Source organism: Mesoplodon bidens, assembly GCF_964165515.1.
Source record: "Mesoplodon bidens genome assembly, chromosome: 17".
Lineage (NCBI taxonomy): Eukaryota > Metazoa > Chordata > Mammalia > Artiodactyla > Ziphiidae > Mesoplodon > Mesoplodon bidens.
Genome location: NC_138174.1, coordinates 32,661,091 through 32,676,682, shown reverse-complemented (window position 1 = coordinate 32,676,682; position 15,592 = coordinate 32,661,091). Strand labels below are relative to the sequence as shown.

The window sequence follows — 15,592 nt, the reverse complement described above, 5'->3', positions numbered from 1 at the left end:
AATAAAGCTGTTCTGAATGTTGTATGGATTTTTTCCCCTCCTGCTTAACACCTAGTTGTGCACTTGCTGAGTCAGTGTATATTTAACTTTAAAAGGAATCTCTAGGGGCTTCCCTGGTGGCGCAGTGGTTGAGAGTCTGCCTGCCGATGCAGGGGACACGGGTTCGTGCCCCGGTCTGGGAAGATCCCACATGCCGCGGAGCGGCTGGGCCCATGAGCCATGGCCGCTGAGCCTGCGCGTCCGGAGCCTGTGCTCCGCAACGGGAGAGGCCACAACAGGGAGAGGCCCCTGTACCGCAAAAAAAAAAAAAAAATCTCTAAACTGTTTTATAAGTGGTGGTACCATTTTACATCTCCACTAGTTGTGTAGGAGAGTTCCAGGTGCTTCACACCCTCACCATTCCAGGAGGAATGTAGCATTATTTTGTTTTTGTTTTTATTTTGCATTTCTCTGATGACAAATGATCTTGAACATCATTTCATGTGCTTATTGGCCATTCATACATCTTTTGCAAAGTCTGTTATTCACGTTTTTAACTGGACTGTTTGTCTTATTATTATTGAATTGTAGGAGTTCATTAAATGGCTTGAATAGAAATCCTTTATGAAAGGGGTCCCCAACCCCAGAGCTGTTAGGAACCGGGCCACACAGCAGGAGGTAGGCAAGCGAGTGAAACTTCATCTGCCGCTCCCCATCACTTGCATTACTGCCTGAACCATCCCACCAAGCCCCTCTGTCTGTGGAAAAATTGTCTTCCACGAAACTGGTCCCTGGCGCCAAAAACGTTGGGGACTGCTGCTTATGAGATGTATTTATCGTTGGGAGAGACAGTCTACCATGGGCCCTGAATATCCCTGTATATTCTTTCTGGTTATGCCAACATGCAAGGCCTGACCATTCTTTATCCAGGTCATTTCTCAGGACTGCGTTTACAGTGAATCAACTATAGAGATGAAGTTATATCTCTGTGGATAATGAGCGGGTTTGTTACTGTTCACTTAAAAGTGGTGATTCCCCCAAGCTCAGTGTTCTCTCCTTGTTATACAGTCCACTGCATGTGTAGGTATCCATCATTCATCAGGGATCTCTGCATCATCCCTGTGGGGTGGTGGGTTAGGGAACCAACATGTATAATAGACTCCTTTTGTCTCTAACTGAGGAGTCTTGTGTTTTCTGTCAGAATTCATGGAATAGTAACAGGCTAACTTAGCTTGTATGTAGGGTAAAATCTCAGCCTCTGCACAGTTCTTGACATGTATTGCAATGTTTTCTCAGTCTGTGGCTTACCTTTCATTTTCTTAATGAAGCTATCTTAATTAAAAAAAGAGCCTTTTGAAAAGTGGAAGGTTTACATTTTGATGAAATCCAACTTTATTGTTAGTGCTTTTGTATCCTAAGAAACCTTTGCCTTCCTCAGGGTTGTGAAGATTTTCACTATGTGTTCTTCTAGACATTTTATAATTTTAGGTTTTACATTTAGGTCTAGAATTTAGGTTCACATTCTTTCATGTGGATATTCAATTATTCTAACACCAGTTGTTGAAAAGATTCTTCTTACCCCATTGAATTACATTGAGATCTTTGTTGAGAATCATTGACTACATAGATTCAATATATTTCTGTACTCTCTTCTGTTCTGTTAATGTTCCATTAATTCTACTTTGATTACTGTAGCTTTTCAGTAAGTCTTGAAATCAGATAAAGTAAGCCCCCAACTTTATTCTTTTTCAAAATTGTTCTATTGTAGGTTCTCTGCATTTCCATATTAATTTTAGAACCTGCTTCTCAATTTCTTCAAAAAAGCTTGCTGGAATATTGTTGGTGATTATATTGAATCTATAAATTATTATTTTTTAAATGTATTTATTAATGGATTTCTTGATATTGAGTTATCTGATCCAGGAACATGGTATAGCATCTTCATTTATTTAGGTCATTTTTCTCTCCACAATGTTTTATAGTTTTCAGTGTATAGATATTTCCCTTCTTTTGTTAAAAATTTTCCCAATGATTTTGTATTTTTTTGATGCTGTTAGAAAATGATATATTTAAAAGTTTTATTTTCTAATTGCTGGTAGTAGTTAGAAAAAAATTTGTTTTTCTATATTGAATTTTATTCTGTGAGTTTGCTAAATTCATGTAGATAATCATCTCATTTGCTAATAGACATATCTACTTCTTCCTTTCTAATCTGTGTGTCTGTCGTTGCTACTGCCTTACTGCACTATCTAGGACCTTCACTACAATACTGAATAGGAATGGTGAGAGCTGACATTTCTTCTCTTGTTCCCAATTTTAGGGGGACCAACATGTTGATTTGACCAACATGGAAGTTATAATAGCTGGAAGACTTTATTAATGGGGACATTCCGTTTATTAAGTGCCCTATTCTGGGTCATTAAAGCAAATTAAAGCATTGTTAGGGTTTTTGGATGCCTGAACTCATCTCTTCAGGAACTTTGCTGTAAGGACCCCATAGAATGTGGATTCAGTTAGCTCCCATTTCATGGAATGGCATATTTTCCTCTAGTAAATTATGACTTGCTATTGATGAAAATCACCTGTTTCCCAGGGCTAATTTGTTTTGCATTACTGGCAATGTTTCCTTGTGCAACATTGTAGCAAATTAATAAAAATAAAAAGAAATGAAAAAATACATCTAATTTCCTACCATCCCAACTTAGCTGCTTTTGGGCATGTACAGTTCCTTTTCTTCCCATTAGATTTGTAATCTGTAATTTAAATAGATATAATTCTGGAGTTTATTATTAGTTGGGCATCCTCATCATTTCCCATCTGGACTATACACGTACCTTCTCAACAGGTCTTTCTGCTTCTGACGCTTCTGATCTCAGAGTAAAAGTCAAGTTCTTTGGTGGCCTGTAAGGCCTGCAGTCCCCTCCATCACAAATTTTTTCCAGATATCTGCATGTTTAGAGCTCTCACCTCCTTCAAACCTTTATTCTAACATTCAGGTTTGAGGCCTTCAGAGTCTTTTCTGTGAGCCTTTCTTTTTTCTTCGACCACCCTATTTGAAATTTCATCCCGTCTCCTAATGCTGCTTATTCCTCCTCCTGTTTTTGTTTTTCTCTATAGCACTTAACACTACAGTGAGATGTATGTTAATTATTTTACATTTATTGTCTGTCATTCTTTATTCTTCCCCGTGGAGAATAAAGCTCCGTGCAGGTAGGTATCTTTGTCTCTTGTTCACTGGTCTTTTTTCAGCACTTAGCACAGCGACAGGCACTTAGTAGGGAATTAATGTTTGTTGAATAATGAATGAACTCCAGCTCTTCTCACACGTATTTCATACTGCTCCCAGTGTGATCCTTCCAAACCCCCTGGAAAAGCTGTTTGTGTGGCGGTGCTCTACCATTCCAGGACCTGGCATCTACAGTTGTATGTGCTATTTTTCTTTTTGGGTGTGTGCTTTTGTGTGATGTTTTAGTCTGAAAGGTATTCTTGTCTAAGTCTTTGCCTCCCTAGCTCTTACTTACCTTCCCCTTGGCTTCCCTTGTCCGTTCTGCCAAGTTGGGTGGTTCCTCCTTTGGTCCCTTGGTGGCATGTTAGAGGAATTAGACTGCTCTGAATAATACTGTTTCCTTGCTTGCGTTTCTCCTTCCAGACTTAGGTTTTGACAGTCTCTGTGTCTGTATTGCCTAGAACTAGGTGCTTAATGATTTACAGCTTTTTCTGTGTTGCTTGGAATATTAATTTTAATAGGATCATTCTTGTACTAAGTTTTGGTTTTTATTTTGCATGTGCCTAAAACACATTGGTATATTTTCAGATCTTTTCTATGTTTTCCATGATAGTCTGCATTTGACAAAGCAATTATTTTAATTTGAAAACCTTTTAATATTATGTTGCTATCTTTTGTGGATACCATGGATTATGAATTTATAGATTTATGGGCAGAGGTAAGGAAATTATCCTCTCAAAATAATGCTACTCAGAGTAGCTGTGTGCTGCTGTTAATCTGAAAGGTGGGATTAATGTAGTTACTAGTTTAATGGATAGTCTTCACACAACATGAATTAAAATTTTTTAACCTATTTTACAGGGAAGTGTTAAGAGTAGTCGACAGATCTCACCTCAGGAATTCATCCATGAACTGAAGATGGAGTCTGCAGATGAGAGGCTCTTCACATGCCTGGAGTCCCTCCGCGTGTCTTTGACGAGTAATCCTGTGAGGTAATTCGTCTATCTGAACATGAGGGCGTATTACTGAATTAAACAGATGCCATGATCTGCCACTTTTATGCAGTACTTCATGGTGCCTCTGAGTAAATAGGTGGTCTACCTCAATAACTTCTCAAGGTAAAAATTGAATACATAATTTTTATATGCGTGTGGAAATACAGTCTCAATAGTACCTTTTGTGTTTATTACTGAGTGATATATAGCCTGTGGACTTTTAAAAAAGTCATTCTTTTTTTTTTCTTAGAATTTTTAAAAACTTAAGGCGTTTTTCAAAAGAGAACAGTCATCAGAAACTGTCAATTTAATGGGGCTGAGTTTCACTCTGAATTTTTTTTTTTTTTGCGGTACGCGGGCCTCTCACTGTTGTGGCCTCTCCTGTTGCGGAGCACAGGCTCCGGACGCGCAGGCTCAGCGGCCATGGCTCACGGGCCTAGCCGCTCCGCGGCATATGGGATCTTCCCAGACCGGGGCACGAACCCTCGTCCCCTGCATCGGCAGGCAGACTCTCAACCACTGCGCCACCAGGGAAGCCCCACTCTGAATTTTTGTATTGTACATATATATTGGTTCATTCCTGTTTGATATACAAGAAATACCATTAATTTATTATTTCCTTTATTGGAATTGGTATCTTTATAGGAGCCTATAGGAGGTTAGCATTGTCAGACTTAGCAAATAAAAAAAATAGGACGTCCAGTAAAATCTGGGTTTTAGACGTAGTTACGCTAAAAAATTATTTGTTGTTTTCCCAGAATTCCAGATTTAACTGGGTGCCCTGTATCTAGCCACACTACAATAGGTGTCTTGATAAATCAGTTTTTAGAACTTTTAGTCCAGCATATTCTTGAAAAATTTTAAGTAGGAATTGTTATAAAATGTCTGAACAGTCATAGAATCAGAATTTCTGAGCTGCAAGAGTCTAAGGTAGATTAGTTTTGATTTCTTATTGTATAATGAATGCTTATTTATGCATAAATATATATATTTTCTAGCCCTCTCTATATATACATATACATGTATATATATATATATATATATATATATACACACATATATATATGTATGCATATATGTGTGTGTGTGTGTGTGTGTGTGTATAAAATATAGACAAAGGGCTAGAGGGCCAGAATGAAAAACTATGATTGGAGGTTAATGATATATAAAATACTTTTTTTGATATTCTGATATTCCAGATGTTTCTGAAGTTTGGCTACAGTATGATAAAGATCCTTGACAGTATAAGTATTTAAAATAAAAAGACCCTACCTGCTGAGAGACATGAAAATGAGGTTTAAGTAAGGAGTATGAAGAGTGAACAAAGAATCTCTGTTATTTCAATTTTATCTTTACAATTTTTCCATATTTTACCACTTTCAGTGTGTTCTCTCGGCTGTAAATTAATGGTGGGCATGAGACCAGGAATTTCATACGTCTTATATACCTCTCCTTACCAGGCACAGTGCTTTTAGCACATAGAAAGTGCTCAGTGAAGATTTGATTGAAACAATTTTAACCTTCTTCAGTCTTATATTGACTATTGCTAGAAACTAAGTTGAATTAGGGGTTTATTTATTTGACAGGTATGGCCATACATTAAGAGCTCTGGTCTCCAGCTTAATCTTTACCTATTAAACGTTTTCATTTAAAAAATGGTTATTGAGCACCTGCTGTTTTCCAAGTACCAGTGTTTTGTTTCCAAGTACCATCTTAGATGTGGGTCTTGAGTAAATAGCAAAGCAGGTCCAGGCCCTGTTCCTGTGGAGTTTAAATGTAGAAAGAGGGTATTTGGGGGTCAACTGGGGAGCTACAGTCATTTTTTAGTTTATCTGGCAGCTACTGGGCACTGGAAATAACCATGGAATTTCAGTATAATAAAAAATAGACCCTGCCATTACCTCTTCTAATTTTTCATATTTTGAGTAGATGAACATGATAGTGAAAGAAAAACTCTGAGAGGATTTTATGTATGAATTCAGGCATATTTCAATGGATACACTTATTTATTGTGATTCCATATATAGACACTGGGAAATAATGCTGTATGTTTCTTTCATTTGAAAGAATAAATATTTCAAAAATAAAAATTTGTGGAATTATTTCCCTGAGAGTGGCCAGTTCTATTGAGCCAATATACGTACAATAGAATATATTATCAGCAATTCACAAGTGTTGCTGTTTCCTACGAAGTAGTCTTTTTAATTGGAAAGAATAGAAAACCATATCATTGGAGAAATTTTTCTGAAATCATGGCACTTTACGTAGATAGAAAATTGAGACACTCATGAGTATTTCTGTGCCCAGTGCTCCAATTAGAGGAATGACTTAGCTGAACATGTAAAACTTGAAGCTATTTCTGATCAAATCTTTGGACTTTGCAGTTAGTTATGACGTGTCTGCTGATAAAGTCAGTTTTTCATATTTTCTTTTTTATGTACAGTATGTGACTAAATTTCAAGAGAGAAGGAATTCCAAGTTTTTGTAAGCTTTTGAGATTATTATTAGATCTGTAGTATTACTGAGAAAATCAGAGTGAAATTCTTTAATGTCTGTGAATACAATTGAAAAAGAAGCAAGTGAACTAATTAATGACAGTTCTCCAATGCTGGTTTGGGATCAGGATTTATTTAAATCAAAAATCAAGGAAAAGGTAGAGTACCCCTGCACCACCCATCCCTGATATGCAGTATTTTAGAGCCATTCACCAACCTCTGAAACTCTGCGTAGCAATTATGAGACATGTCATCCTTTGGCTATCTGCATAGTGAATTATGTGAAAACCAGTGCTTTAAATACCAAATTCTTGGTCTTGTTTTATAAAGAGTTGATTTGAAGATCACATAGTTCTTCTGTTTGAAGTTTTATTGATTATTCAACATCAAGGACAGTTTTGAGCTTAAAGACATAGTAGCTTTACTTTTGGAACACAAGTGAAAAGACCAATTTCTTCAAATTATCAAACATAACTTTTAGTGGATCTCAACACAGTCAACAATTATGTTTGAGCTTTCAAATACGTGGAGGTAGAAACATAAAAAGGTAGACACTAACATCATTATGATTGATATTAAGCGTTTTAGTCCATACTCATCTTTGCATATAGCAAATTAGTTATAGAATGCATCTTCATTTGCTCAAGTTGATGTGGCCATCAAGGATAAGGTTTCTGTCTCAGAAATACCAGTCTTCTTAGATCTTTGTGTTTTGTGGTTTTAGGCATTATCTTCCTTTACTCATGCTTAATGTGTGCATTTTGAAGTTTACAAGCAATATTTTACAATTTATCATTTTGTTAGAAGATTTCTAAGGAGGTTTTGGAACTAGATTTGATTAAGTTAACTGTAACTTCGAGAAGATCACTTTAGAAAATTTTGCAGTAAAATATATGTTTACTGCAGAACAAGTAAGCAGCCTGTATGTGTCATTATTCCATTTAATCAGTGCTATGTTTGGAGTGTAGTTTTCCTGCATTTCTGGGCTTGAAAACATAAACCTGGTAGGAGAGCTTATCTTTGGAGTTGCTGAATGTTTTGTGCCACATACTGCACATGAGGATAGAGACAGGAGGCTTGTGGCAAGCAACGAGATCACTGTATTCCTTGGTGTCAACCTGATCTGAAGAAAAAAAGTCAAGACAAAAAATTGAAGTTACTAATAGTTTGACTTACTATAAATATTACTTTTATAAAATGTTAAACATATAAAAAAAGGCTGTGTCATTATAGTGAAATAAGTGCCCACTCACCTACTAATGAGGCTAGCATATAGATTACTGCCTATAACTTTGAAGCTTCTATGCCTCCCTCCTTAATTCAGTGTCCCTTTCTTGCACTATTCCGTGGTGACCACTGTCCTGAATTTTGGATTTCTTTGCATTATAGATTACCATATATGTATTCCTAATATATTGCTTGGTTTTATATCTTTTTGAACATTATTTAAATGGCATCATCTTCTATGTACTCTTTGAAGACTTGCATTTTCCTCTCAGTATTTCATATATTTATGTATGCTGTGTGCAGCTACTCACATTTTATCACAATTAATCATTTTTCATACCTTGTTTTTATATTTTAGGAACATCCGTTGTAAATAGTACACGTATGCTTTTTAAAAAAAAATCTTGTCTGATAATCTCTGTTCATATCAATTGTAGAAATATATTGGGATTTACATGACATTTCATTTTGAATTTTCAGTTTATGCTGCTTTTCCATGTTCCTCTTCCTCCTCCTCTGGCTCACCCCTCCCCCATTCTTTTCTGTATTCTTCTTCTTCCTCAAATTCTTTCTTTCTTTCTTTCTTTCTTTCTTCATTCATTCATGGCTGTGTTGGGTCTTCGTTTCTGTGTGAGGGCTTTCTCTAGTTGTGGCGAGCAGGGGCCACTCTTCATCACGGTGCGTGGGCCTCTCACTGTCGCAGCCTCTCTTGTTCTAGAGCACAAGCTCCAGACGCGCAGGCTCAGTAGTTGTGGCTCACAGGCCTAGTTGCTCCGCGGCATGTGGGATCTTCCCAGACCAGGGCTCGAACCCATGTCCCCTGCAGTGGCAGGCAGATTCTCAACCTCTGCGCTACCAGGGAAGCCCCTCAAATTCTTTTGATAGATTTTAAATTTCTCATTTCATTTTTCCTCATTTACTAATTTGGAAGACATTCTCTTCGATCTTAAAATGGAAGAGAAATTTAACATGCACACGCTTAAAAAGGAAACTGTACATGCGTGTACTTAAAAAGGGACACAAAAAAGCAGTCTCTCTTCCTCTGAACCTAAAATACGTTAACACCAATCATCCTCTCTTGATTTGTATGCTAGTTCTGTGTGATAGTTTAATTTTCTCTTTTTTCTTTTTGTGTATTGTAAATTAGCTCTTGTTACTACTGAGATATACTACAAATATGTATTTATGTATATATGTTTATACACATACATACTCATCATTCTTTTTTGGTTCTTGCACATTTTTTTCTGATTTTACTTTTGCTCAAGTATATAATTACATTCCTGTAGTGAGAGTCCTCTGATGGTAAAACTTTGTTTTATTTGTTTGAAAGTGACTTTATTTGCCTTTACTTTTTTTTTTTTTTTTTTTTTTCGGTACGTGGGCCTCTCACTGTTGTGGCCTCTCCCATTGCGGAGCACAGGCTCCGGACGCGCAGACTCAGTGGCCATGGTTCACGGGCCTAGCTGCTCCGCGGCACATGGGATCTTCCCGGACTGGGGCACAAACCCGTGTCCCCTGCATCGGCAGGCGGACTCTCAACCACTGCGCCACCAGGGAAGCCCTGCCTTTACTTTTGAAGAATAGTTTTCCTAAGGGCATGAAATTGAGGTTTTTTGATATCTTTTCTTAGTCCATTGAAGATATTATTTTTTCTTCTGCCTTACACTGCTGTTTTTGAGAGGTAGGCTCTTTTATCTAAAACTCATGCTCTTCTAGGTAATCTGCCTTTTCTCTCTGGTTTTATTATGTTTTGTTTTTGGTGTTATATAGTTTGTTCTACGTGTCTAGGTGGAATTTCTTTCTTATTTGTTTTTACTAGGGATCTTTTTGGGCTTCCTGAATATGATTAGTGTCTTTCATAAGTTCTGTGAAAATTTCAGCCATTAACTCTTTGCATATTGATTCCCCCCTCCCTCAGTTTTGTATGTGTTAGAGTTTCTTACTCCATACACCATTATTTCCTAATCTGTTTGAAGTTTCCATTTGTTTTTCTCTCTGTAGTGTATTCTGGGAATACTTTGTAATATCTTCTGGTTTCCTAATTATTTCTTCACCATTGTCTAATCTGCTATTTAATTTATAAGTTGTATTTTAAATTTCCATTATTATAATTTCATCCTCATAATATTTTGGCTGTTTCAAAACTCCTTATCTTTTTTCATAATTTTTCATAATGCTCCTTGCTTATTTTTATCCTGTTTATTATTTCTCTAAACATATTAAATATTTTATATTCTCTGTAATTTTAGCAAATAAAGGTTTCCTAGGCCTACTGCTGGTGTTGGTTATTTGTTTATCTATTTTTTCACCTTTACTCATTTCTTGTGTCTTTGTGTGTTTTGTGATTTTAGAGTGTGACCTCCTATTCCTTGGAACTTTTTCTTTGAGATTTATTTTGAAGATATTTTGCTAGAATGAGTTAATGTTTTTCTACTACTGGGCACATAATGATCCAGGGCCACCTTAAACTAAAATGACCAGTTTGAGGTTTTTGTTTTTTGGTTTTTTTTTCCTCCACATATGTGTGTGACTGGGTTATGAATTATCAGAAGAAATTTGCCTTGATGTCCCCCTTTACTGGGCAGGTTTATTGCTAGGACACCTTCTTACTTAAGGTGTGGCCCTTTGAGAGCCTTGCTTTTTGCTGGCGTTTCTCAGGCTTGATGGTGGGCTTGAGGCTGTAACACTTGTTCTATTTGCTCTGCTCAGCTACCACAAAGGAGATGTTGCGTTTCCAGGGCTTCATGTTTGTCCCCCAGAGCAGATGAGGCTTGAGGCAGGCTTACCTGTCTAAATTCCTCTCTCTTTCTCTCTCTTTAAATTTTGCTTTTGAGGAGACTGTACTTTCTTGTCACCTCAGACACAGTTTTAAAATCATGTCTCAGTGACTGTTGTTGGGAGGGTGGTCGTGGATATCTAGTTTAATACCAGGAAAAAAAAAGTTGGATAAGAAATTTTAAATTATAAAGGCATTGTATTCTTATGTCAAAAATCTGAATTTCTTAGACAGGTATAACCAGAAAAGAAAAAGTCTTCATCTCTTTTGTCATTTGATTGTCAAAGCCTGCTGCTCAGTGGTGAACTGTTAATAGGGTCTTGTGTGCCTTTGCCCTAAATTTTTAATGCATATGTTAGTATTATGTTATTTTACCTTACTGTTGCTTGCTTTTTTAATTTTAATTTTTTAAAGATAAACCCCAGAAATTACAGGTTTATTGCCCTGCAGGATATTAATTAGTTTTATATTTAAATTATTGTTCTTCTTCTACTATCCTTTCTTTAAGTCATTATATATCTTTTGATGTTTTTCTAATTCTTTTTGAACCAGCCTCACCATCTTGCTGGTTCTCCCATTAATGTGGTAAGTATTTGACACTGCTGGCTTTATTTGGGTGAGCAATGTTTTTATCTTTCTGAAAATCATACTTTGACATTAGACATTTGTGGGTGTGTTAATATTCCTCAGAAACATCCAAGAAATTCATGGGGAGACTGAACCCGGTAAAAGTCTATGTTTCCTACATCCTCTCTCCCTCCCATAGTTGAGGGAAGGGACAATGAATATGATGTAGAGATTGGGTGTTACTCGAGTAAGGAAGGCTTCTTGTCCCTCCTTTATTATCACTGCCAATCCCCCCAGGCCTTCATCCTTCAACCGTGCCTGCAGAGTCCCTCCTCTTGGTCAGTGGATTCTATCAATGACATTGTGGTGGGGTAAGGGTGATGCAGGCTCTTTAGAGAACTCAAACTAAAACATCTACAAGTCAAACGTTTCTCTTCTTAAAGCTTTATTATACCATATTATGATTCTTAAAGAGTTTCTGTTCCTTTCCTTGGTCTTACCAAAGATGCTTTCCTAGGAAGAAGTTGGAGATGAAATCAGAATCAAACTGTAATGCACATATATGTATATGTGTGTATTATACATGTTGTCAGGGTCCTGAGAGGAAAACAGGAACCAGAGCGCATGCTATACGCTTTTTAAAAAAAGAAGTTAATGCCAGAAATTGGTTAAATGGGTGACGGAAAGACTGAGAAACCAAATAGGGAGCAGTGAGGTAGTGGAGGTTAGCAACAGCCGGAAGTTGCTCCACCCCTGTGCTGGAGGGAAAGGCAATGCTCTGGAAGCTCACAGCCTGGTGTTGAGTGGAAGAAACTGGATCCATGGGGAAGATGCAACTGTTGCAGAGAAACTGCCAAGGGAGAGAGAGAGGGAGAGAAACATCCTTGTTATTCTTTCTTCACCTTCCCTCTGGTCAAACCTAGCAGAGAGCAGTTGATTACAAAGCCTGGGAACTGCAGCCTGCAGATTCAACCCCTTTGAGACAAGAACAGAACAGAATAGAAGTGGAGAAGGGGAGTGAGAAGAAATGGGCTGAGTACCAGTGCATTATTTATTGGGATACATAATAGGTCAATAAGTGTTAAATTTTTTTTTCCAGTTTTTAGTTTCATTGGACATTTAGGTTCTTTATTTTAGTATTAGAAGATGTAAACAAAAGTGCTTTTATAATGTGCCTCAGGACTTGAATCAGGTCAAAAACTTTCTAAGATACAAAGGGTTACCCTGCTTTGAATTTCTTGAAACGACCTCCATTTAAACACAGTCAACTTGGTCAAGTGAAATAAACAGTCATCTCTCAGGTCCTGCATTTGCTTCAGCACTTTTTCAGTATCTTTCTTTTGCTTGGCCTCCCAAAGTCTTCTTTCTCTATGACTCACCCCTAAATCCCACAAAAAAGAGACCTGTTACCATTTATTCAGTTTCCTGTAATTCAACTGCTGTCTTGTTTGACATGTATACATGCAAAATACTGGGTTTTATGGTGATGCTAATTACACTGTCTTTTTGCTTTTGCATTCTGAAATACATTTAAAAAGTAGATACAGAAGCAGGGTAAGAAACAAAATCAGCTGTACTGCTGGAAAAGCTAGAGTGAAAAGCAAAACTGGGGCTTGAAGGTGAAATATACTTCTTACTTCTTCCCACTGAATCACTTACCATGTAGTCATAGGTAGAGAGAATAGGTAACTGCAGGCCAGGTTCCTATGCAGGTAGGAGCATTCTGTTTTTTTCTCCACTTTCACCAATTTGATAAAGTAATTTTTCTTGGGGGATATTCCAATAAGGAGGTAGAGGGAGTGACCAGAAGTAACCCCCAATGTTGCTTTATGGGCAATATAGTAGAAGACCTCTCCCTTTGTAGAAATGAGGGAAGGAGGATAATGTTCTTTAATAATATGCTCCAGTTTATTTTTATTCTCATGGTGTTTTGGAATTTAAATTAAGACATGAGATAAAAAGTTTTTTTTTTTTAAATCAGCCTTAGAAAAACTAGCAGTTTATACAGATTTACAGTGATAATTTCTGAATGGGCAAGAGGAGTAAAGGTGTTCCTTGGTAATGTACATTCTTGTAGTTGTCCTGTCTTTCCCTTTCCTTTCCTTTCTTTCTCTTTCTCTCTCTTCAGTAATGATGTCAGAAAGGTAAGTAATGTAGATGACTCTGTGTTTTCTTTCCTGTGCTGTTCAGTACAGTAGCTACTAGTCACTTGTGGCTATTTAAATTTAATTAATTAAAGTTTAATGAAAAAAAGGGCAACATTTTCACGTGCTCAGTAGACACATGTGGCTGTGGCTACCATGTTGGACAACACATACATACCATTTCTGTTATATTTTATTATACAGTGCTGCTTAAATGCCTTGGTTCTTCTGAGTAGCTGCATATTTCTTTGATATATTTATTGCATGATTTTTATTTTCTCAAAATTATGTTCAAGACTATGAGAATACATATGAAGTTAAAGTCTTAAAGATTAAAGCTTATTTTTTAAAACCTCCAAGGATGAGTAGACATTCATATCAAGAGAATCAAAGAGTGATCTAAGGGAGGCTGCCTACAGCAGGGACTATAGTCTTGGTGGGATAAGGCTAAGGGAGTGGGCTTCCTACCAACTATAAAAAGTAGGAAAGGAAAGGAGAGGCTGGTCTGACAGGCAGTGCTATAGCTATGGTCCATGGTGACCTTCACTTTGGCTACCTGTGGTCGGGATGAGGAAATTGGCAATATGGCACATCATAGAAGTCATAGAAACATCCCCTTTGGTAGATTAAAAATATTAGTGAGGTTCGTGTTTTTTTTTAAACAGAAATTTCCTTAGAGATGTGCTTACTTTTACCTCTTACAAGCATTTTTTCCAGGTTGTTTTCCAGTAAGAAGTCAAAGCGTAAGGTTAATATTCTTAATATTCTTCTTTACCTCTTTAGACATTGCCATATATCTTGGGATCTGCCTTGCATTATTTATGTGTAAATTATCATTCAGGATTTGTAACTTTTATGACAATATTGCTTATTAAAGAAATATTTTGTTGAGAATTACCTCTAATTTGAGGCCATTTTGCTTGCTGTTCTTTCCAAAGTGCTTTAAATGAATGAAATATTAATGAAACATGCCCTGGAAGAAAATAGTTATTAATGTTTTCAAGTGAATACTAACTTGATATTTTTGAAGGGCAAGCCATTACTTTCCAATGCATTTTTCGCAGCAGCTCCAAAGCTGGTGTCATTTTTCTGAGAGACTCTAGAAGGTTGAATGTTCCCCACTGGTTGGGAGGCTTTCTCCTTTGTGTATTGTCATTCATACTGTAGCTTGGTTTTGGCTTATAGATATATTAAAATGTATTATAATTATTTGGTTTCAAAGTTAACTTTACCTGTATCTTAAAGCTTTGACTTTGAATGCAAGGTTAACAATAAAAGTAGAGTACATTGAAAATAGAGTAATTGCTTTTAACAGAGAAATACATATTTTCTGCAAATGGTGAATAAGAGCTATATAGCTCAGTTTATACTTGACATGAAAAGTCCTAAAATTGTAAAGTGCTGCCAATCTATTTTAAAATATGTCTCCCAGTCTATTCAAAGTGAAATATAAATTGCTGTTTGAATAGCCAAGATTAATTAAAAAAAATCCTATTCAAATATAAAGTCAGTTACAATGTAACATAGGGTCTCAAATTTTTGCTTTTAAAATAGAGTAGTATGATATTAGGCATAAAAGGGAGAATATATGAATGAAAACTATTTGAAAAGATTTGATTACTGCAATTTGGGAAAAAAAACTGCTGTTAATCTTAAACAATTTCTTATGGATGTAAAGGCAAAATATAAGAAACTTTCTTCTTTTCGGTGATAATTGCGTTTTCAGAAATGTAAACTTTCTGTGTTCAAAACTATAATAGCTATCAGTATGATGTTATTTACTGAATACTTTGCTTTCTTTGGTAAAGATAAATATTTTCAGTGGAAAAATTATTTGTACTGCAGGCACTAAAGCTTCTAGTTATTTGGTATCCTACAAACGAAAATTTATATAGTTTAGTTCTGAGACTAATTTTTTGGTCTTGACATTATGTGTTGAGTATATTGCTGAGTGGGTTAAGTAAAGAATTTAAATAAGATGATCCTTGTCTTGATATTCTCTGACATAACTCTACATAGAGAAATATATAGCTATAAATAAAGAAAGGCCTTAATATTAAAGGAGGCACAATATATTGTCAATAGAAGGAAGTTTTAATTTCTTTGATTCAGAAAATCATATAGAATAAAACTCAATTTTATACTGGCCACAGATTTCTGTTTATTTTGTTACAGGTGTA

The 15,592-nt window shown here is 36.3% G+C and overlaps 1 protein-coding gene across 1 annotated transcript in view; it reads left to right on the top strand.

Moving 5' to 3' along the window:
- The window catches only part of DIAPH3 (diaphanous related formin 3), a 538,397-nt gene that overhangs the window by 122,316 nt on the left and 400,489 nt on the right, over window positions 1-15,592 (top strand). The window contains exon 5 of the mRNA XM_081214488.1: window positions 4,067-4,197. Within this exon, the coding sequence (XP_081070614.1) occupies window positions 4,067-4,197 (131 nt within the window). The remainder of the gene's footprint in view (window positions 1-4,066; window positions 4,198-15,592) is intronic.